The sequence below is a fragment of the Polyodon spathula genome, chromosome 60, assembly GCF_017654505.1.
Source record: "Polyodon spathula isolate WHYD16114869_AA chromosome 60, ASM1765450v1, whole genome shotgun sequence".
Classification (NCBI taxonomy): Eukaryota; Metazoa; Chordata; class Actinopteri; order Acipenseriformes; family Polyodontidae; genus Polyodon; species Polyodon spathula.
In genome coordinates this window covers 1039843-1062560 of record NC_054593.1, presented here as the reverse complement: position 1 = coordinate 1062560, position 22718 = coordinate 1039843, and the positions used below count along the sequence as shown (strand labels likewise).

Genomic DNA, 22718 nt, shown 5'->3' with positions numbered 1-22718 from the left:
TGTTCTACATAATGTATTTTTAAACTACATATGAATGTTTCATTCTGGTTATATGGCTTACCTATAAAATAATAGGATTTTCAATCAAATACAAACAAGTAGCTTTGGCGACATGACCAGTAATTACACAGATTAGTACCATCAAAGGTTCGAACCTTCCTTCGGTAATGTGTTCCAAACCTTCGAAGGTCAAAATGTACCCTTTCGTTAGAGCCATCGTCTTTGGTTGGGGATGCGTAGCTAGTCGTGGTCACTAACAGGTGGGAGAGCCCTCAGCGACAGGCTCTATCGCTTACGCGACATATCTGAAACTGAAAATACTCAGCCACTTACAGCAAATAGGCACAACTGTCAAGCAATGGGGCCAAGGTTCCCCCAATTGTTTCTACTAACGTAGCGTTTTTCATGCGTTTGATCCACGTTTTTTGTGCCTGAAAAACACAAGCCAAGTTATTAGAAACAACTGGGTCAACCTTGGCCCCCATGGGTTTTACAGCTGTGCCTATTTGCTTTGTGCTGGGCAAGGTTGCTCCAATAGTTTCTTGAACCTTGGCTTGTGTTTTTGATATCTCTACGGCAGGGCACTTTTGATAACTTGGCATTTTTTCACATTTTCAATGTGTTTTTATTTCAGATTATATATGCACTGCTTAAAAATGCTACCACAGCTATACAGAATTGAACAAAATGAGACGTTAAATATCCACTTTCTGCTTCAAAACAAAGTGTAGATAATTAAAAATCACAACGTATGTTTTTGTATTACAATTACAATTATTTCAATGTCAGCTTTTTTATGTTAAGTACATGGACAACTACTAAGTGGTATGCAATTCAATATGCTAAAGCAACATTATTCAGCAGGATTCATTCAACTTTATGAAAACAATTTAATTCCTTCTATAGGGTGATGGTGCAAAACTTTTGGCCGTAGCTGTAATACATTGGCACAACTAAGTGTAAAGTTGTTTGGGTGATTCAAAACGGCTCATTCCCTGTGAGCGCTCTCGTGCCTTCGCAGGCTGTTCAAGTGTCTGAATGTCTCCTCACACTGGGAGCAGGGGTAGGGCTTCTCTCCAGTGTGAATGCGCCGATGTGTTTTTAGATGGTGCTGTTCGTTGAAGCTCTTGCCACAGTCGGCACAGCCGTACGGCCTCTCGCCTGTGTGAAGGCGTTCGTGGGTCTTCAGATTGGTCACCTGATTAAAGCTCCTCCCGCAAACCCTGCAGCTGTATGGTCTCTCCCCCGTGTGGAGACGGCGGTGGGTTTTCAAGCCCCCCGGGTGTTTGAACCGCTTGGGGCAGTCTGGGCAGTGGTAAGGGGCTTCCTCGCTGTGGCTCCTCTTGTGAGTCTGAAGCCCGTAGGAGTGTCGGAACTTCTTCCCGCATTGGGAGCAGGGATACGGTTTCTCTCCTGTGTGGAGTCGGGCATGAGATTTGAGGTGGTGCGGCTCAGCAAACCTCTTTCCACAGTCGGAGCAGACGTACGCTTTCTCTCCGCTGTGGGTGCGCTGGTGAGTCTTCAAGTTGGTGGCCGTGGCAAAGCGCCTCTCACACTCCCCACAGCTGTAGGGCTTCTCCCCAGTGTGAACCCGCTGGTGGATTTTTAAGTTGTCCGGGTTCCTGAACCGTTTCCCACACTCTGCACACTCGTACGGAGTCTCTCCCGTGTGGATCCTCCGGTGTCCCGCCAGCGTGTTGGCGTGTCGGAAGCTCCTCCCGCAGTCGGGGCAGTGAAACTCCTTCTCCTCCGTGTGGAGGCGTTGGTGTGTGTTGTATGAGGTCAGCTGGCTGAAGCTCTTACTGCACTGCGTGCAACTGTAGGGCTTCTCTCCTGTGTGAATTCTCTCATGTCTCTTCAGCACTCCAGATTCTCGGAAGCTCTTGCCGCACTCTGAGCAGCTGTATGGTCTCTCTCCTGTGTGCGCACGTCTGTGGACCGCGAGGCCACCGGTGCTCCGGAACTTTCTCTCGCAGTCGGGGCAGCTGTGAGGCATCTCTCCCGTGTGAGTGCGCTGGTGCGTCTTGAGCACACCCAGCTGCCGAAATGACTTACCGCACTCCAAGCAGTGGTAATTCTTCTCCCCAGTGTGAATCCTCTGGTGTGACTGAAGGTTCCCCAGGCTTCTGAAAAGGCTCCCACAGTCACTGCAATAGTACGGGCTCTCGCCGGTGTGGGATCTCCGGTGAACAAGGAGGTACTGGAGCCGCCCGAAACGCCTCCCACAGTCGGCGCACTCGTACGGAGTCTCCCCGCTGTGGGTCCTCCGGTGCAGTTTCAGATGCCCGGACTGTCGGAATCCCTTCCCGCAATCCTCACAGACGTGTGGAGCCTCTCCTGTGTGGATTTGCTGGTGCTTCTGCAGGTTTCCGGAGTGTCGGAAGCTCTTGCCACAGTCGGAGCAGGGAAACGGAGTCTCTCCAGTGTGGATGAGTTGGTGGGAGCTCAGGTGGGTCTTGCGTCGGAAACTCTTGCCACAGTCGGAGCAGGGAAACGGTTTCTCTCCCGTGTGGATCAGCTGGTGTCTGCGGAGATCTCCCAGTTTACCGAAACTCCTCCCGCATTCGGAGCACAGACACGGCTTCCGAGCTCTTTTAGATTTGACGCCCACAGCAGCCTCTTCTTTAATGGGGACAGGCTCTAGCTCAGTGGCCTCCTCTTTAATGTGGCTGCAGTCCAGCTCAGTGGCCTCCTCTTTAATGTGGCTGCAGTCCAGCTCAGTGGCCTCCTCTGTAATGTGGCTGCAGTCCAGCTCAGTGGCCTCCCTTTTAATGTGGCTGCAGTCCAGCTCAGTGGCCTCCCTTTTAATGTGGCTGCAGTCCAGCTCAGTGGCCTCCCCATTAACCTTTGCAGACTGCACATCAGGAGCCTCCTTTTTTTTTTCGATTTCCACATCTTTCTTCAGATCAGTAGAGATTTCCTCAGTCGCCCTGCCTGTGTCAAGAACAAAGATGAGATGAGTTTTCATGACGTTTATTCAATTGTTAAAAAATATACCAATTTTCTCCGGCCCAACATTACAAACTTTTTCACCTTCAACTATAGGATGGACATTTCTTCACAGAGAGCGCAGTGACGGGATGGAATGGGCTGCCTAGTCATGTTGTTGTGGCAGAATCACTTTAGGGTGGAAAGAAGACTCATATTGCACAGCAGTGTCACCCATTCTAGGTTTTACCACCAGCTTGATTAGCCACAGTGTGTATAGGTAACAAGCTTCTTAGGTGTGTCTTATAAATAAAGAAATGGAAGTCAAATATTACAGAAGCTAAGGTTACCTTTATACTAAATAGTCATTATTTTCGCACTTGCAATGTACATTTATGATTGTGTCCAGTACAGGTTTGTGTATTTACAGCAAAGGTCAAATGTTTTGCATCACCTCTGTGCAACAGGAGTCTTATTACTATACCTGCATTGTAATTCCAGTCCAGTGATATTAAACTGCAGTTACAATGTAATTCCAGTCCAGTGATATTAAACTGCAGTTACAATGTAATTCCAGTCCAGTCTAGTGATATTAAACTGCAGTTACAATGTAATTCCAGTCCAGTGATATTAAACTGCAGTTACAATGTAATTCCAGTCCAGTGATATTAAACTGCAGTTACAATGTAATTCCAGTCCAGTGATATTAAACTGCAGTTACAATGTAATTCCAGTCCAGTCTAGTGATATTAAACTGCAGTTACAATGTAATTCCAGTCCAGTATAGTGATACTAAACTGCAGTTACAATGTAATTCCACTCCAGTGATATTAAACTGCAGTTACAATGTAATTCCAGTCCAGTGATACTAAACTGCAGTTACAATGTAATTCCAGTCCAGTGATATTAAACAGCAGGGTTGGAAACAGGACTCACATTTCAGAGCAGTTTGATCCATTCCAGGTTTCATTAATTTAATTTTCATTTTCATTTCATTAGTTTAATAAGACACACCTGAGCTTGTTACCTGTACACACTGTGGCTAATCAAGCTGGTAATAAAACCTGGAACAGGTGCTGTGCAATAGGAGTCTTATTTCCATCCCTGACTATGGAATGTTTTTGTTAAGGACTTTATTTTTTTAAACCCATGTTGATTAATTCAGTCAAGATTGCAGTCACAGTAGAAGAGCTTCTTCATTTTTCAAAGCACCGCTAGACCTAACTCTAAAGTAGCCTGAAAGTTACGATATGGGAACTGTACATGCACTACAAATAATAGGAACTAAAGTGCCTGTGTAAGGGTTGTTGTGGGGATGAGTTCACGGTAACACCAGATTAAACACACATGTTTGAACTGTGTTCTGTGGTCTTAAATAAATACTTCTATATTATCACTCTGTGAGTACTCAACGTGACAAAAGATACCATATTACTCTGAATTACCGTCGCCCTTGAATACTCAGATATCAGATTTGCAATAGACGCCACTCTCTACATTTTTTCCCTACCCCAGTTAATTAAATGCAGCACTTAAAGAAATGCATACAACACATCACAAATAGAAACAAAATTAATTAAAACTTGAATAAAATGTACTTAAAAGAATACAATTACACACTGGAGCATACCTGTATTTTACTGTTGTTGGAAAACATGGATTGAGAATTGATTAGCAGTTTGCTACGCATGTGGACTGGCAGAGCTATACTGGTGTTTTTTTCTGAAAAGAGACTAATATTGCAGATAGCAGACTGTTTGGTTCAAACTGCATGTACTGCTAACAATTGATAGAGACGATGCGTCTACAAGTTTCTTGCCCAGCATTGACTGCAAGCTAACAAGATAACAATGCTGTGGACCAGAAGGGGCCAGGCTGTAAGACTTTGGAATGCAAAGCATAAAGGGGCTAAAAGGCTCCCAGGGACTGGCGTTGGACCCAGAGGTTCTCAGAGAGATCCAAAGAGATAATGCCACTGGGATCAAAGGGGCAGATTTATGGACCTTTTTTCTCCAGGAGTGTGAAGAATGCACTGAGTTCAGAGGTTGTCACACAAGACTACACACACACACACACACACACTAAATTAACAGAATAATGTGTTGTACCTTGACCATTGGTTAAGTGTCAGAGAAAGGGGAGGTGGACCATCTATACAGAAGGGTATTTAATGTCATGCAAACATTGTAATGTTGAGTATTGCTTGTCCTGTACCTGGGACCAGACTCCCTGCATATTTCAATAAACCTGGCAACTGATTGAAGAAAAGGACTCTGTGCATTTTCTTGAATCTACTTACTCACCATCTATTTTTTTTGTAAGTTACTTCAACTGTAAAGTTTACAGAGCCCAAACAAAAAAAGAAAACCGCAGTTACATAGCACTGTGTACTGATAAAATAAAAATACATATTTAGGAAATAGCAAGAACAGAAATACATTTTCGGTTGTAATGCATTTTTATTTAATTGCATTTCTGTTTTGGTTGTATGCACGGTATATTGGCTAATGAGACGCTGCAGAGTCCTGATCCAGACAGGGAGTTCAGAGAGTGGAAGGGCATGGCATTAGCAATGTGAAGCAACAATAAGCAACAGCATCAACTTCTGGTAAAACTTACTTCCACATCTCGCTCTGGAAGCGGGATTTTTATTTATACAAGAATAATTCGTTGGAGGGCTAACTCATATGTTAAAGGGTCCCTTATTTTATTGCAACATAGTACAGTGTGATTACCACAGTGTTCTTGCAAGCAAACATACACCTTTACAATTTACCCTTTAAGATTTAAGATTTACCCTTGTTTTTTGACTGACACATCAAGTATAATTCACCTCAGAGAATGTTTGTTTGTAGCCACTACCCCTCTTTACAGAGAAACCGGAGAATATGGAGAAAAAAAATAACTATGAAACGTTATACATTACAGCACGGACACTACCAGACACCGCCGCGTAGAGCGCAGAGAGCCGGCACTACCGGGCACCGCCGCCTAGAGCGCAGAGCGCCGGCACTACCGGGCACCGCCGCCTAGAGCGCAGAGCGCCGGCACTACCGGGCACCGCCGCCTAGAGCGCAGAGCGCCGGCACTACCGGGCACCGCCGCCTAGAGCGCAGAGCGCCGGCACTACGAGGCACCGCCGCGCAGAGCGCCGGCACTACCGGGCACCGCCGGGCAGAGCGCAGAGAGCCGGCACTACCGGGCACCGCCGCCTAGAGCGCAGAGCGCCGGCACTACCGGGCACCGCCGCGCAGAGCGCCGGCACTACCGGGCACCGCCGCCCAGAGCGCAGAGAGCCGGCACTACCGGGCACCGCCGCCTAGAGCGCAGAGAGCCGGCACTACCGGGCACCGCCGCCTAGAGCGCAGAGCGCCGGCACTACCGGGCACCGCCGCCTAGAGCGCAGAGAGCCGGCACTACCGGGCACCGCCGCCTAGAGCGCAGAGAGCCGGCACTACCGGGCACCGCCGCCTAGAGCGCAGAGCGCCGGCACTACAGCGAGGCGCATTTGAATTCATTTGAATTGCAGCATCTACCAACTTCACGCGCTCTCACGGCCACCTTAACTCACACTGGCATCTACCCTTTTTATTTATTTTTGCGTTTTAACCTCTGTTAACCTCATTTTGTGAGCCGCAGCTGTTAATTCTGCAAACACAGCCAGGTGATTTTATGACGCCTGGATATAAAATAAGAAACCGCAGATATATATATATATATATATATATACCGAGTCTTAGATAGAGAGAGAGAGAGAGAGAGAGAGAGAGAGAGAGAGAGAGAGAGAGAGAGAGAGAGAGAGAGAGAGAGAGAGAGATTAGACTTCGGTTTCTTATTTTATATCCAGGTTTCATTTTCTATGTGTTGAGCTGCTTCCCAGCCCGTGTGAAAGTGTACCGATCTGATTACGGGCACGTTTCTAACGTCACTGTCCTCACAATAGGATATTGTGTTGATTGTTCATTTTGAATGTATCAAACTACATCAATAAGGTCTGTAAGTTGTGGGGCTTTTTTAATAAGAAAATAATTATGTTAAACAACGAAACAAAACACCAACACTATGCAACGCATATATAAAACTGTGTGTGTGTTTTTTGTTTGTTTGTTAGTTTTCTTTTTAAAGCAGCCAATTACAAAAGGCCAGTACAAGTTACTTCTGCAGAGAAATAACTTTCACTGCCCGCGCAAACCCCGAATAAAACAGCACATCATTCACCAGTACATGCATCTCACAACACGGAGACAAGTTCTTTGAAAACAATACATAACTCTTCAATCTGCCATTGAAACGCCCCTTTCCAGCCCCGGGCCTGCCTGCTTTCTCTGCCCCCTCCTCCTAATTCATATTACCTGCTTTATTGCCGCGGGTGGAGCGCTTCGCCGCCCCTCCTTTTCGGTGTCGTGTTTTCATTTTCTTCCTTCACGCTTTCTTTCCCTCCTGTTTTAAACCCCTTTGGTTTTAGACAAACACAAGCAGAGTCTGTGCCGCGGAAGCTGAGACTCACAGGGCGTTTCCAATCCCACCACAGACCTCAGACTAACCCGCAACCCCGGCTCTCCTAAACACAGCCTCCCGCTCGGCTATAGAGAGCCCGCCGCCCCCCTGCAAATATTTACAGCGCAGATTTATAACAAAGGGTGCGATCGCTGAGCTCACTCGGACCAACTCGGCCATCGATCTTCTAAGACTGATCTCCGTGAGCTCACCTCAGCCCCCAGGCTTGATCTAGAGCTATACCACCTCCAGCATGCGGCGCAGGGGGCTACCTGAATTCAAATCGGATTCGCTGGAAAAGCTATATGAACTACAAGCAGCTCGTTTACGATGTTAATATTGAAACACAGTAATGTTTTATTAAAAGATCCCCGGTATCACAATTCCCTTTGCGGTTCATATTAGATGAATTGCCAGACCGCGCTGCACAGTTTGTGTTTTGCGGTTGGTATATCCCTGGTTGCGCAGCGCCTCCCCCGTCCTGTGGGAGGCAGACCCGCTCAGACAGCGAGAGAGAAGAGATAGGAGTTAAGTGAGGCTTTATGAAGTTGTAAAATTGTTTTTAAAACTACAGAAAGCTGTTATTTTGAAAGGGCCGTGTTGGTGTGTGTTGTGTTTGTGAAGCGGCGTGGCTGTGCAGCGAGTTTGTTTTTATTCTCAACCCCCAGTTACAGTCTGCGTGTTGTTTAGCAAAGAAACCCCTAAATATGCAAACAACGTTTTAACAGCGCAAAGAATAAACTACAAAGTAAAATAAATAAATACATTAAAATAAAATAAATAAATAAATAAATATAAATAAAATAAAAAAACGTACACACCCGAGTATGTATTGAAATTAGTGCGGTCATTCGATTACATTTTTGTATTCGTTAATTTGTGGGTATTATTGTGGGTTGATTAACTAATTATTAAACTAATTAAACTAATTATTTGTGGGTTGATTAACTAAAACAATGTAATAAAGGTAACGGTCTTATATCTGCTCTCCTGCATGTAATACTAAAAAATCAATAGAATATAGGGAATTTGGTCATTGGTAGTATTATTTATATCTTAGCAAATGTTTCTTTGTTACTGCGCTATTGAGTGTACCAGTGCTGGGGACATTCCGAAAACGCTTAACGTCGCTTAATGACTTTGGGAGTGGTTAACATGTAGAAAACAGAAAGTACTGATTAGAGGAAAAACCTCAGAATGGAGTGTGGTAACCAGCGGTGTACCACAGGGATCAGTATTAGGTCCTCTGCTATTCCTAATCTACATTAATGATTTAGATTCTGGTATAGTAAGCAAACTTGTTAAATTTGCAGACGACACAAAAGTAGGAGGAGTGGCAAACACTGTTGTAGCAGCAAAGGTCATTCAAAATGATCTAGACAAGATTCAGAACTGGGCAGACACATGGCAAATGACATTTAATAGAGAAAAGTGTAAGGTACTGCATGCAGGAAATAAAAATGTACATTATAAATATCATATGGGAGATACTGAAATTGGAGAAGGAATCTATGAAAAAGACCTAGGAGTTTTTGTTGACTCAGAAATGTCTTCATCTAGACAATGTGGGGAAGCTATAAAAAATGCTAAGAAGATGCTCGGATACATTGTGAAAAGTGTCGAATTTAAATCAAGGGAAGTAATGTTAAAACTGTACAATGCACTAGTAAGACCTCATCTTGAATACTGTGTTCAGTTCTGGTCACCTCGCTATAAAAAAGATATTGCTGCTCTAGAAAGAGTGCAAAGAAGAGTGACCAGAATTATTCCGGGCTTAAAAGGCATGTCATATGCAGACAGGCTAAAAGAATTGAATCTGTTTAGTCTTGAACAAAGAAGAATACGTGGCGACCTAATTCAAGCATTCAGAATTCTAAAAGATATTAAGAGTGTCGTCCCAAGGGACTTTTTCAGCCTGAAAAAAGAAACAAGGACCAGGGGTCACAAATGGAGATTAGACAAAGGGGCACTCAGAACAGAAAATAGGAGGCACTTTTTTACACAGAGAATTGTGAGGGTCTGGAATCAACTCCCCAGTAATGTGGTTGAAGCTGACACCCTGGGATCCTTCAAGAAGCTGTTTGATGAGATTCTGGGATCAATAAGCTACTAACAACCAAACGAGCAAGATGGGCCGAATGGCCTCCTCTCGTTTGTAAACTTTCTTATGTTCTTATATACTAAAGAATGCAGCTACAAACTCCAAATTTGGCACAATATTAGTTCATAAAGAGTACAATATATGATATAAATTGTGCCTGTATAGGAAGGGGAAATATATAAAACCCACGTTAAGCCTTGGTTTCCCATTATAAAAACACGCTTAACGTGGCTTAATGTATCCAAATCTATTGCTACAAACTTGACGCAATGGGTCAATTGCAACAAACTTGCAGTTAGTATGGAGCTGCGTACTAAGTTGCGTACCAGCTAGTACAGTACCATCTCAGGATCATCCCCAGCTGCGTACTAACTTAATACCAATTGCAACGAAAACAGAAGCGGAACAAAGCTGGGGACTAGCTGATCTCCAGTTTCAGTACGGTACTGAGGATCGTGGTTTGTTTTGGTGCGCTTCCAAACAGGAACTGAAAATCTGAGTGATTGGTACAAATTATATTGTAAAAGCTTTTTTTTTTCTTTTCTTTACGAAACCTAAACATCTTAATTATTTTATTTATTTTGATTTATTCTTGCTTAAGTTGTAAACTTGAAAGGGTATATTTACTCACAGCAAATACTGAATTGCCCTTGTGGTTTTTTTTTTGTGTTTTTTTTTTTTTTTTTGACCTCCCCGGTTGCACGTGACAAACTTGTCAGGTGTTGTATGTAGTGTGACCACTTGATGAATTAATATATATATATATATATATATATATATATATCTATATATATATATATATATATATACTATATATATATATAAAAAAAAAAGACAATGAAAATGCATTGCACAGGCAGAGATTGACCTGGAGACCTGGAGATTTTTAAACAACACAGTACTAATGTTTTAACTTAGGAAGAGTTTAGAAATCAATATTTGGTGGAATAACCCTGATTTTCAATCACAGCTTTCATGCGTCTTGGCATGCTCTCTACCAGTCTTTCACATTGATGTTGGGTGATTTTATGCCACTCCTGGTGCAACAATTCAAGCAGCTCGGCTTTGTTTGATGGCTTGTGACCACCCATCTTCCTCTTGATCACATTCCAGAGGTTTTCAATGGGGTTCAGGTCTGGAGATTGGGCTGGCCATGACAGGGTCTTGATCTGGTGGTCCTCCATCCACACCTTGATTTGACCTGCCTGTGTGGCATGGAGCATTGTCCTGTTGGAAAAACCAATCCTCAGAGTTGGAGAACATTGTCAGAGCAGAAGGAAGCAAGTTTTCTTCCAGGACAACCTTGTACTTGGCTTGATTCATGCCAAAGCTGCCCGATTCCAGCCTTGCTGAAGCACCCCCAGATCATCACCGATCCTCCACCACATTTCACAGTGGGTGCGAGACACTGTGACTTGTAGGCCTCTCCAGGTCTCCATCTAACCATTAGACAACCAGGTGTTGGGCAAAGCTGAAAACTGGACTCATCTGGGGGTGCTTCAGCAAGGCTGGAATCGGGCAGATTTGTCTTTGTGAAGGGCGCATGAATCAAGCCAAGTACAAGGTTGTCCTGGAAGAAAACTTGCTTCCTTCTGCTCTGACAATGTTCTCCAACTCTGAGGATTGGTTTTTCCAACAGGACAATGCTCCATGCCACACAGGCAGGTCAAAATCAAGGTGTGGATGGAGGACCACCAGATCAAGACCCTGTCATGGCCAGCCCAATCTCCAGACCTGAACCCCATTGAAAACCTCTGGAATGTGATCAAGAGGAAGATGGGTGGTCACAAGCCATCAAACAAAGCCGAGCTGCTTGAATTGTTGCACCAGGAGTGGCATAAAATCACCCAACATCAATGTGAAAGACTGGTAGAGAGCATGCCAAGACGCATGAAAGCTGTGATTGAAAATCAGGGTTATTCCACCAAATATTGATTTCTAAACTCTTCCTAAGTTAAAACATTAGTATTGTGTTGTTTAAAAATGTATTTACACTCACTCACTTCTAAATCTTTTGTAAAGTCATTTTTTTATTACTTTAGTATAAATACATGTTAATTTGGATTCATATGTTGTTTTTTTCTGACTTTATGTGAACGAAAAAACACACATTTGCCCGTTTTCCCATTGGAAATAGTGATATTCCGAAATATCACTATCCTGGTCACAAAAGCAAAGTTTGTGAATAATAATAGCCATTTTCTATACTTTTGAGGCATAAGCAATTAGGAAATAACACTTACTACCCAGGAACAAAAAAAAAAAAAAATTGTTACACAGTGTTATTTTTGTTAAAACAAACAAACAAAAATAATAGGTTTCCTTACTTGAACAGGGTGCTTGCTGTTCAGTTTCATCCTTTTGCATGTTGCCTCACTGTTTATTCACTGTTCTTATAGCATGCTGTCTTGTTTTCATTTTGCATGTTGCCTCACTGTTTATTCACTGTTCTTATAGCATGCTGTCTTGTTTTCATTTTGCACATTGCCTGGCTGTTCATTCACTGTTCTTATAGCATGCTGTCTTGTTTTCATTTTGCACGTTGCCTGGCTGTTTATTCACTGTTCTTATAGCATGCTGTCTTGTTTTCATTTTGCACGTTGCCTGGCTGTTCATTCACTGTTCTTATAGCATGCTGTCTTGTTTTCATTTTGCATGTTGCCTGGCTGTTCATTCACTGTTCTTATAGCATACTGTCTTGTTTTCATTTTGCATGTTGCCTGGCTGTTCATTCACTGTTCTTATAGCATGCTGTCTTGTTTTCATTTTGCACGTTGCCTGGCTGTTCATTCACTGTTCTTATAGCATACTGTCTTGTTTTCATTTTGCATGTTGCCTGGCTGTTCATTCACTGTTCTTATAGCATGCTGTCTTGTTTTCATTTTGCATGTTGCCTGGCTGTTTATTCACTGTTCTTATAGCATGCTGTCTTGTTTTCATTTTGCACGTTGCCTGGCTGTTCATTCACTGTTCTTATAGCATACTGTCTTGTTTTCATTTTGCATGTTGCCTGGCTGTTCATTCACTGTTCTTATAGCATGCTGTCTTGTTTTCATTTTGCATGTTGCCTGGCTGTTCATTCACTGTTCTTATAGCATGCTGTCTTGTTTTCATTTTGCATGTTGCCTGGCTGTTCATTCACTGTTCTTATAGCATACTGTCTTGTTTTCATTTTGCATGTTGCCTGGCTGTTCATTCACTGTTCTTATAGCATGCTGTCTTGTTTTCATTTTGCATGTTGCCTGGCTGTTCATTCACTGTTCTTATAGCATACTGTCTTGTTTTCATTTTGCATGTTGCCTGGCTGTTCATTCACTGTTCTTATAGCATGCTGTCTTGTTTTCATTTTGCATGTTGCCTGGCTGTTCATTCACTGTTCTTATAGCATGCTGTCTTGTTTTCATTTTGCACGTTGCCTGGCTGTTCATTCACTGTTCTTATAGCATGCTGTCTTGTTGCTGAACGGTTACAGTTTTCTTGCTGCATGATTTCTCTTTGTCATCTTTCTGTAATGACAATTTACTGTAAGTAGTGTACTAATCATTGTCTTGTGTAAAATGTTATAAAATATTACTTTTCTGTAATAAAATGTTTTAGTCTGATTTTTATTTATTCTAGTTTTGAAAATAAATAAATACAACAAAGTTGTCTCCGTCCTTCCCAAATAATTTTTTTTTTTATTTTTTGTAATATTTAATATGGATATATATATATATATATATATATATATATATATATATATATATATATATATATATATATATATATATATATATATATATATATTTACTTTTTTTTTTGATAACTTGTGTGTTGTTTCTTTATTTTTTTTTTATAATGAAATAGAATTGTATCTCAAACAGGGCAATAATGTTTCCAATCTCACTTTTTGGCAAGTCTTAGCCCTGGTCTGCCTTTGCCATTTTGGAGGTTGATTTTTGTAAAATACTATGCATTATAAAACCTTACCTAGTTCTGCCACTGTACAAGATATTTCAATTGTAATTCCAGATTTGAAATTCTGACAAGCTGTGAAGCTACAATACTTATGTTTTTTTTTTTTTTTTTTTTTTATATGAAACTTGGAAAGAGGTTGAAATCGGCAATTTAAAAAATATATGATTTATTATTTTTCATATTTTTATCATTTTTTGGGAGGTGTAGCTCATATGAAAAAAAAAGAATCACCACATAACAAACTAAATGACATCACTGGAAAGATCTTGGGTTTTAATTAATGGCGCTAAATCTTGGGACAGAAATAAAACTTAGCAAAGAAAATGTAACAATATTTAAACTTCCACACATAATTACATTTATCAGTTGTTTGTGTGAATCATGGAGACAAACTAAAGTTATCAGCTACATATTTCTTACTACTGATAATAATGGAATGAATAACTATTATTTCATTTAGAAATATTTATTTTGAGAAAATAATCAAGAGTAGTGTCCCTTATTGATATTTCAAAATTCGGGAGGAGGGTCAGACACCAATCTCTGCGTCACCAAATTGAATCATTCAATTTACACATTAGCTAATTAAGATTGTCAGCACAATACCCCCTTCACTTTCCTCTCAGTTACGTTTCGATTTAATCGTAAATGAAATCAAACGCAATCTTCTGTCTCTCCTAGGCCATTTAAACTACGCAATGAGAACGTTTCTTTTGGGGGTCTTCCTGGGCCCAAAAAAATCTGTTCTTCTCCACTCAGATAATTCAGCTACAGTCCAAATTAACAAAGGTCATTCATCCTCCCACCACATAATGATAATATTCAGAAGGATTATTTGGTTACCTGTTACTCATCAGTTCATTCTCAGAGTTTAACACATTCTCGGCCACCTGAATGTAATTGCTGATTCTCTTTCTCATTCCCAAATGCAGAGATTCAGAGCATTAGCTCCTGAGGAAGACCTCCTGCCAACTCAGCTTCCTCCCTTTTCAGACCTGATATTCATGTGAGCCACCTGCTGCATTCCCTAATTCTGCAGGATCAAGAAACAGCTCTTCTCAGCATCACTCCCCTCTCACTGCAAATATACTGGTCATCTTGGAATTGCATTCCGTTCCCTTCATTTTCAATGCCTGTAGTATTATCCTATATTATGTCCCTTAAGAATGGAGCGATAAGAGTTTCCTCCATCAATATTTCAATTTCCGGCATCCAGTTTTTCTACAAACTAATTTTCGGCATTCCCAGCTCCACTCTCGGCAACTCACACATTTCTCTAATCCTGAAAGGTCTTCAGCGACCAGAATCTCTTTCTCCCCCTGCTTGCTTTCCTATCACCATCAAAGTACTCTCTTGGTGCCTCTCATCCGCTTCGGCTACTCCTCCCAGTTTTTAGATAAACCTTAAAGCCCTTTTCTCTTAGCCTTCTTGGGTTCCTTAGGTGCTCCAGAGTCTACATCACTCTCAAATTCAACCCCAGACCTCTTCTGCTACCTTTTCCTTCCTGTTCAAAACAAGTAAAACTGTCCAGGAAGATTAGGGAACCCTTTCTGTTTCATTTATAAATAAAACTCCCATGTTAGCCCATATGACCCCTTTCTCTCTTACCCATCTCCATCTTTCTCTGGGCGCACCACCCCCAGACCCGCTGTTTATTAGCGAAATTGGAACAATCGTCACCTGCCATTGGTTCTTCTTTCACCTTCGCCAGATTCTTTCCAGGTCCGGATTCACAGCTGAGCAGTTCTCCGGTCATTCCTTCAGAATCATAATAGCTTCTTGCCACGGAGTTCCAGGCTCCCTTATCAAATGTTTAGGTTGTTGGTCATTCAGTGCTTACCAGGTTTACATTAGAACAAATTATGGATCCTAAAAATGCTTTTACAAAAATGTACTCTTAAGCATTAGTAGCTGCCCGGAGGAAGGGCAATTGAATCAGCCATGGATTCTCAGAGGTTAATTTCCCAAAAATGGGTTTTGTTTACCTCTCCTGCATGATGATGATCATTTGCTAAAGGTTGGCTAAACCTTCAAGTGGGCTATATTCAATACTAACCGTGGCATTGAGACCAGCTTGTTCTTTTAGGGGGTCTCCACCTCGTCCATTCGGCTAGGCAGCGAGCCTCCAAACCAAGTTAGGTTTGAAGCCAAATGAAAGCGTATATACAACATAATTCTCTATAAAATTACATACTCTGCATCAATCTGCTACAACTGTCAACAACAAAGAATAAATTACACAACTCCTGAAGTGAATTTTACCTTAAACAACATGATAACTGTACAAACCTTGTTTGACAAAAAGCCTTCAAACACAGAGCAACCAGGAGACCAGACAGCACCTCTCAATGAGAGAACAAACAAAACATTTAAAAAACAACCTGGAGATTGACTCTGAGGGACTAGACCAAAGAGAAGCTGACAGAAATGAAGCATTCACGAAACGACAAACCAACTGCGCAGTCAAAGATTTTTTATGACATACTGTATGTTCCTTCTCAAAAATGTGTTTTAATATTAGCCTTTAATAAAGGAAAACAACTGCTTTAATTTCCATGTATCTATTTCAGTGCAATGTAGTTTATTCATTGTGATAAAGAAATACTTTTTTAAAAACATTTAAACTTTGTTTCTGTTTTCTAGGGGGAGTAAAAAAATACATTGACATTAATTCCTGTACTAAGAGTTACTCTTAAATGAATTCACGATTCAGTTCTCTTGTACTTTTTTTATGGTAAACTGACTGTCAGCTGAGCAGAATATCCCCAAAACTGAGCTGAATTCAGAAAAGCAAAGCAGCACAGAATTTGGGACGTTATCTGATAACCAAATCTGTCAAGAATTTGAGACCTTATGTTAGGTTACTTACCGTAACCCGGGTTCCCTTTCAATTTGAAGATGACCACCACTACATTAGGTATGGGATATTCCTGCCCTTTGGGTAGGTATTGCTGAGCTCTCTATACCAGAGCTGCCGAAAGGCCCCTTCCTGGGGTGACGCACTTGGTCCCGCCTACGGAGGCAATAAAACCGTCACTCACAGGAAGATCCTCCTCTTTTTCCATCGAACCCGTGAGGGTGACCGAAGTGACCTCATGGGTGGTGGTGGTCTTGTCTTGCAGGGAATCAGGGTTATGGTAAGTAACCTAACGTTCCCTTTCAATACGAAGACGACCACCATGACATTATATACCAGAGCCATCGCAAGGGAGAAGGAACGGCAGCATATGAGGGACGCACAAGCACTGCCTAAACCAGGTGTGAACTTACACCCTCAAGGACTCTTGTGCCTACAGAAGGCAATGCAGGGTCAACCATATTAATACGGTAGAACCTGGAGAAAGTATGTGGCAAAGCCCAGCTAACTGCAGGACAGATGTCAGACATCGAGGCACCTTTGAAAAGGACCAAAGATGTAGCCAACCCTCTAGTGGAGTGTGCGGCTACCCTACCAGGTGGGAGCAAGCTAGCACCATCATATGCAGTCTAGACTGTGTCCACAATCCAGTGTGACAGACGCTGCTCAGAGAAGGGCTGTCCTAGGGTCTGAGTCCCGTGACAGACGAAGAGCTGGTCAGATTGACACAGAGCTCTTGTCCTATGCACGTAGCATCTCAATGCCCGCACTGGGCAGAGGAAATTTTATCTCTCATCCTCCGTTGAAGCAAACGGAGGTGAATGAAAAGATTCGAGTTCCACAGACTGGTTAATGTGGAAGGCTGTAATCACCTTGGGGAGGAAAGCGGGGTTGGTGCGCAGCGACACCCTGCTGCCATCCTCCCAAATACTGATGCGGGAGCTGTGCACAGACAGCACCTGCAGCTCACTGATCTACTTAGAGGAGGATAGCCAAGAGGAAGACCGTCTTCATAGACAGGTACTGCAGCTCTATGGAGTGTAAGGGCTCAAACAGGGCCTTTGTGAGAGCCTCTAGTACAATATTAAGGCTCCATTCGGGCAGAACAGTCCTCCTAGAAGGGCGTAATCACCATGCACCTTTAAGGAAACAGGTAGCGAAGAAATGCACACCCGGAGACATAGAATCTACAGGGGCATGGTGAGCAGAAATAGCCACTAAATACACCTTCAAGGTGGAAGGCGATCTTCCAGCATCGAGCAGTTCTTGCAGAAACTGGGCAAGTAATGGGGTCATGGTTCCCAGCCAGACTCCAAGTTTAAAAATACTTCCACTTTCAGATATACAAAGAACTAGTGGAGTCTGCCCTAGCACTCTGTATTGTACCCACAACCGCGTCCGATAGCCCTAGGGCTAGCCAGTAGTCCCTTTCAGGGGCCAGAACCATAGTTGGAACCTCCCCAGTTCTGGGTGCCAAAAAGAGCTTTTCGCCTGACTAAGGACATCCAAACAAAGTGGAATCTCCCAGGGCTGGCTGTGGAACAGCTGGCACAGGGTTGAAAACCATATTCTCCTGGGACACTTGGGAGCCACTAGGAGAACTGACACTTTCTCTAACCAGACTTTTTCGAGAAAAGCTGGGAGCAGCGGTACAGGCGGGAAAGCGTACAAAAAACGCTTTGGGCCATTCGTGTGCTAGATTGGACTCCCTAAGCGGTGGAGGGAATACCACAGGGGGCAATGCGAGTCACCACTCCGATGGATGCGGGCCACTCCTGGAGAGGAGGTCCGCTGCCCAATTCATTGCTCTGGGAATGTGCGTCGCCTGTAGGGAAACAGCAGGTTCCTCTGAGCCCATATCAATAGCTTGAAAGCTATGCGATGCAACCTCAGGACCATAGGCCTCCCTGGTGGTTTTCATACACCACCACTATTGTGCTGTAGGAGGAAGTGGTGGAGAACAATGGATACCGCTTGCAACTCCAGCATGTTTATGTGCAGGGATGTCCAGCGATCCGGCCAGGATCTGCATACTGCTCTGCCTTCCCAGACCCGCGGTATGGCAATTGGGGCTACAGCAGGGCCTGGACAGGGGCCTGGGCCACTGCTGCCTGTCTAACCAAGAACTCTAGGACCTGGACCATCTGGGCCTTGAGGTCCATAATGTCCCTCGCCTGCTTAGAACGCTTCACCCATCTCGTTTGCAGAGATGGGGAGCGACTGCGGGCGGTCTGCACATTGGGAATGTCCAGCACCTGGGACAGGTAGTCTGGGGCACCCAGAGCCGCTGACAGTCTGGCCATGGAGGATGTGGAGCTCGTCCTCATGGCTCTCTCTAAACGAGCCTCTTTCAGTTGGGGTTGAAAAGCCTCACAGACACTACATGCCCCATCCCTCTCAAGGGTCATGGCAAATGACATTTAATAGAGAAAAGTGTAAGGTACTGCACGCAGGAAATAAAAATGTACATTATAAATATCATATGGGAGATATTGAAATTGGAGAAGGAATCTATGAAAAAGACCTAGGAGTTTTTGTTGACTCAGAAATGTCTTCATCTAGGCAATGTGGGGAAGCTATAAAAAAGGCTAACAAGATGCTCGGATACATTGTGAAAAGTGTTGAATTTAAATCAAGGGAAGTAATGTTAAAACTGTACAATGCACTTGTAAGACCTCATCTTGAATATTGTGTTCAGTTCTGGTCACCTCGCTATAAAAAAGATATTGCTGCTCTAGAAAGAGTGCAAAGAAGAGCGACCAGAATTATTCCGGGCTTAAAAGGCATGTCATATGCAGACAGGCTAAAAGAATTGAATCTGTTCAGTCTTGAACAAAGAAGACTACGTGGCGACCTAATTCAAGCATTCAAAATTCTAAAAGGTATTGACAGTGTCGACCCAAGGGACTTTTTCAGCCTGAAAAAAGAAACAAGGACCAGGGGTCACAAATGGAGTTTAGAAAAAGGGGCATTCAGAACAGAAAATAGGAGACACTTTTTTACACAGAGAATTGTGAGGGTCTGGAATCAACTCCCCAGTAATGTTGTTGAAGCTGACACCCTGGGATCCTTCAAGAAGCTGCTTGATGAGATTTTGGGATCAATAAGCTACTAACAACCAAACGAGCAAGATGGGCCGAATGGCCTCCTCTCGTTTGTAAACTTTCTTATGTTCTTATGTTCTTATGTGGGACGCCCAAGCACCGCACGTAGAGGGTGTGCCTGTCCTCCTGTGGGATGTTGGCGTTGCAGGTCGTACAGGGATGGGACCCCGACATGGGCCTGACGTTGTGCATTAGCACTGAGGCACTGCTTACACTGCGTTGAACACTGGTAAATGTTAATGTAGTGTGTACACTCACTAAAGTTACAGCAAAGGTATTAACACTGTGCACCGTGCACCGTGCGCAGAGTACCGTGGGCACCTTGTGTGCACCGCTTGCCCTGTGCGTCCCAAGCACCATGTGTATCAGGTACCGTACACTATGTAAACTGCATGCTGTGCGTAATCACACTAGAGTGGTAGAGGTATCAGCATGTGTGCACACGTGCACTGTGCATACCGAGCACCGCATACCATTCAGTGCTACTGTACACTACTGCTGAGGTGTCGCTTACAACAAGCACCTGTGCACTGAGATAAATATATCACAGACTATGCGTGCACCATGATACTGCAGCATTGGGGAGGCCGCTACGTAATGTGCCTACCCTAACCGCATGGTCAACACACACACACCTGTTCAGCATGCAGCATGTAGCATGTAGCATGTACGGGGGGGACGCAGGGCTGAAGCCGCGGTGGGTTAGTTGAAGCTGACAGTAAAACATGGTAAAAAGTAAAGGGAGAGAGAATACACCGTTTGTTTACAAGGCCCGACTCACAGATGTGGGTGGGCCTGTGCAGCCGGCAGGGTCTACTCGACAGCGGTGATGCGGCAAGTCCTAGCTCCGTGGAGGAGAGCGTGGCTGGAAAGGTCACTTGACAAAGTCCTGAGGAGGACACGTGTGCTCTCAGGAAGAATAGACAATCATTTGTGAATGACTGCACAGACAGACACTCACATATGAGAGACAGATATAAAGAGTAGCCTACCATGACTGGAGCGCACCAGATTCTCCACCCCTCCTTATTTTACACAATGAACTAGTCCGAGCCTGTGAACCTCATTGCTTGACACGTGTCATTGATGAAGTTGATGCATACAATAATGTTTTTGATTTTAGAAATGGAAATTGGTTTTTGTTTTAGGAAGCTACCTGCAAAACAGACAAACAAACAAAGTGAGGTAGGATTATTTATTTCTAAAATACAAGGGCTAATCTTACACACAAATGATTTTGGGGAAACTTAATGAAGCTTCTGTTATTTACCAAAAACGCTTTGACATGAATTTGTTTAATTAAGGGGACAGGTGAAAAAACACAAAGTGAAAACAAAATTGAGATAGAAAAATATTTTGTTGAATGTAGCTTATCATTTTTTAACTTGTTTTCAATTGTATTTTCTAGCTAGCTACAACACACATGAAACCTCTGTATAGATAGTGGTGATAAATTGTTTAATAAAGAACTGTATAAAGCAGGAGACATAGTAGATGTGTTTATTTTAATACAGGGTCGGCTATATCGATTACTTCTTAGAAACCTGCTGCTCCGGATGCAGTAATGAATTAGTTGGTAGCAAAGGGAATTTAAGCATCGTTTTGCTGCAAAATCCAGAACAGCCCACAATTACAAGCATTACACCGATTTTAACAATTAAACAGTGTTTTCAAGCCGACCGGTTTCACATGGAATCCCAGGTTACACTGCGAGGACTCGATTAAGGGAGTACAGTACTGTGCTTATTCTGTGGAAAGGCATGATAAATTAAAGTAATACATAGTTGTCTTTTAAGCAAGTGTGTGTTTGGGGGGGGGGGAGGTGGGGCTGTAAGGGATGAAATTACAGAGGTTAACATTAGGTACATTAAGAACATTTCTTATAGCTGCTGTTTCAATACTTGCCATCTGCTTTTATAAGAATCTGTCCTGACATCATGCCTTATTTTTCACACATGTTTTGTCCCCCCCCACCCCCCCTTACAGTAGCCCTTGGTTACAGTAGTTTCATCATTCGATTCATGGGACAGGAAAGTGATTTTTTTATTATTTGTACATGTTATGTATATAGAGTTCTTTCTTGGGAAAAGATTAATTCATACTGTAGAATTCTTACCTGTCAGACAGAAAGGTATGGGATCTGTGATCCGGGTGTATCCAGCACAAATGAGCCCCTGCTGCTAGCACTGAAGAAACAGAATCGAGGTGCTTCCTGAGGTAACAGTGCTGACATGGGGTTTGAATCCCAGCTCCTCTACAGTAAAGACTCTGCTGACACTTCAGCTGATTGAATCAGCAGAGGTGTAGACAATAGTGCCACAGTACAGCCTGGAATGAATTCTGGGGCTCGAAACATCGATCAAACAAGGATCAAACTCATCACTCACACCTCTTCAATATGATAAACCTGCCAGCACTTCAAACAAGGATCAAACTTCATCACTCACACCTCTTCCCTACGATAAACCTGCCAGCACTTCAAACAAGGATCAAACAAGGATCAAACTCAAGATCCTTTCCCAACAGCAAGAGAACATTCAAAGAGGAGATTCAATGTTTAAGAGATACAAATGGCAAAACCATAGATGAAAAAAAAAAATAGCAAATATATTAAATGATTACTTTTCACAAGTTTTTACAAAGGAAGATACTGACAACATATCCCACATGTCATCCAGTTCCTATCCAGTTTTAAATAACTTTAGCATAACTGAGGCAGAAGTGTTAAAGGGACTAGGAGCTCTTAAAATAAACAAATCCCCTGGGCTGGATGAGATCCTCCCAGTAGTACTCAAAGAAATGAAAGAAGTTATTTACAAACCGCTAACCAAGATCATACAGCAGTCTCTTGACACAGGGGTGGTACGGACAGACTGGAAAATTGCAAACGTAATACCGATCCACAAAAAGGGAAACAAAACTGAACCAGGTAACTACAGACCAGTAAGCCTGACTTCTATTATATGCAAACTTATGGAAACTATAATAAGATCCAAAATGGAAAATTACCTATATGGTAACAAGGTCCTGGGAGACAGTCAACATGGTTTTAGGAAAGGGAGATCGTGTCTAACTAACTTGCTTGATTTTTTTTGAGGATGCAACATCGATAATGGATAATTGCAAAGCATATGACATGATTTATTTAGATTTCCAGAAAGCTTTTGACAAAGTCCCGCACAAAAGATTAATTCTCAAACTGAACGTAGTTGGGATTCAAGGAAACTCATGTACATGGATTAAGGAGTGGTTAACATGTAGAAAACAGAAAGTA

General features: G+C 42.8%; 1 protein-coding gene across 1 annotated transcript; it reads right to left on the bottom strand.

Annotated features, from left to right (window-relative positions):
• Window positions 1–572: 572 nt before the first annotated feature.
• On the bottom strand, window positions 573–7636 carry LOC121307893 (zinc finger protein 883-like). Its single transcript, XM_041240214.1, has 2 exons — window positions 7281–7636; window positions 573–2934 (listed from the first exon to the last, which is right to left on the bottom strand). The coding sequence occupies exons 1-2, from the start codon at window positions 7339–7341 to the stop codon at window positions 989–991; spliced, it is 2007 nt and encodes a 668-aa protein (XP_041096148.1). The 5' UTR covers window positions 7342–7636; the 3' UTR covers window positions 573–988.
• Between the last annotated feature and the right edge of the window lie 15082 nt (window positions 7637–22718).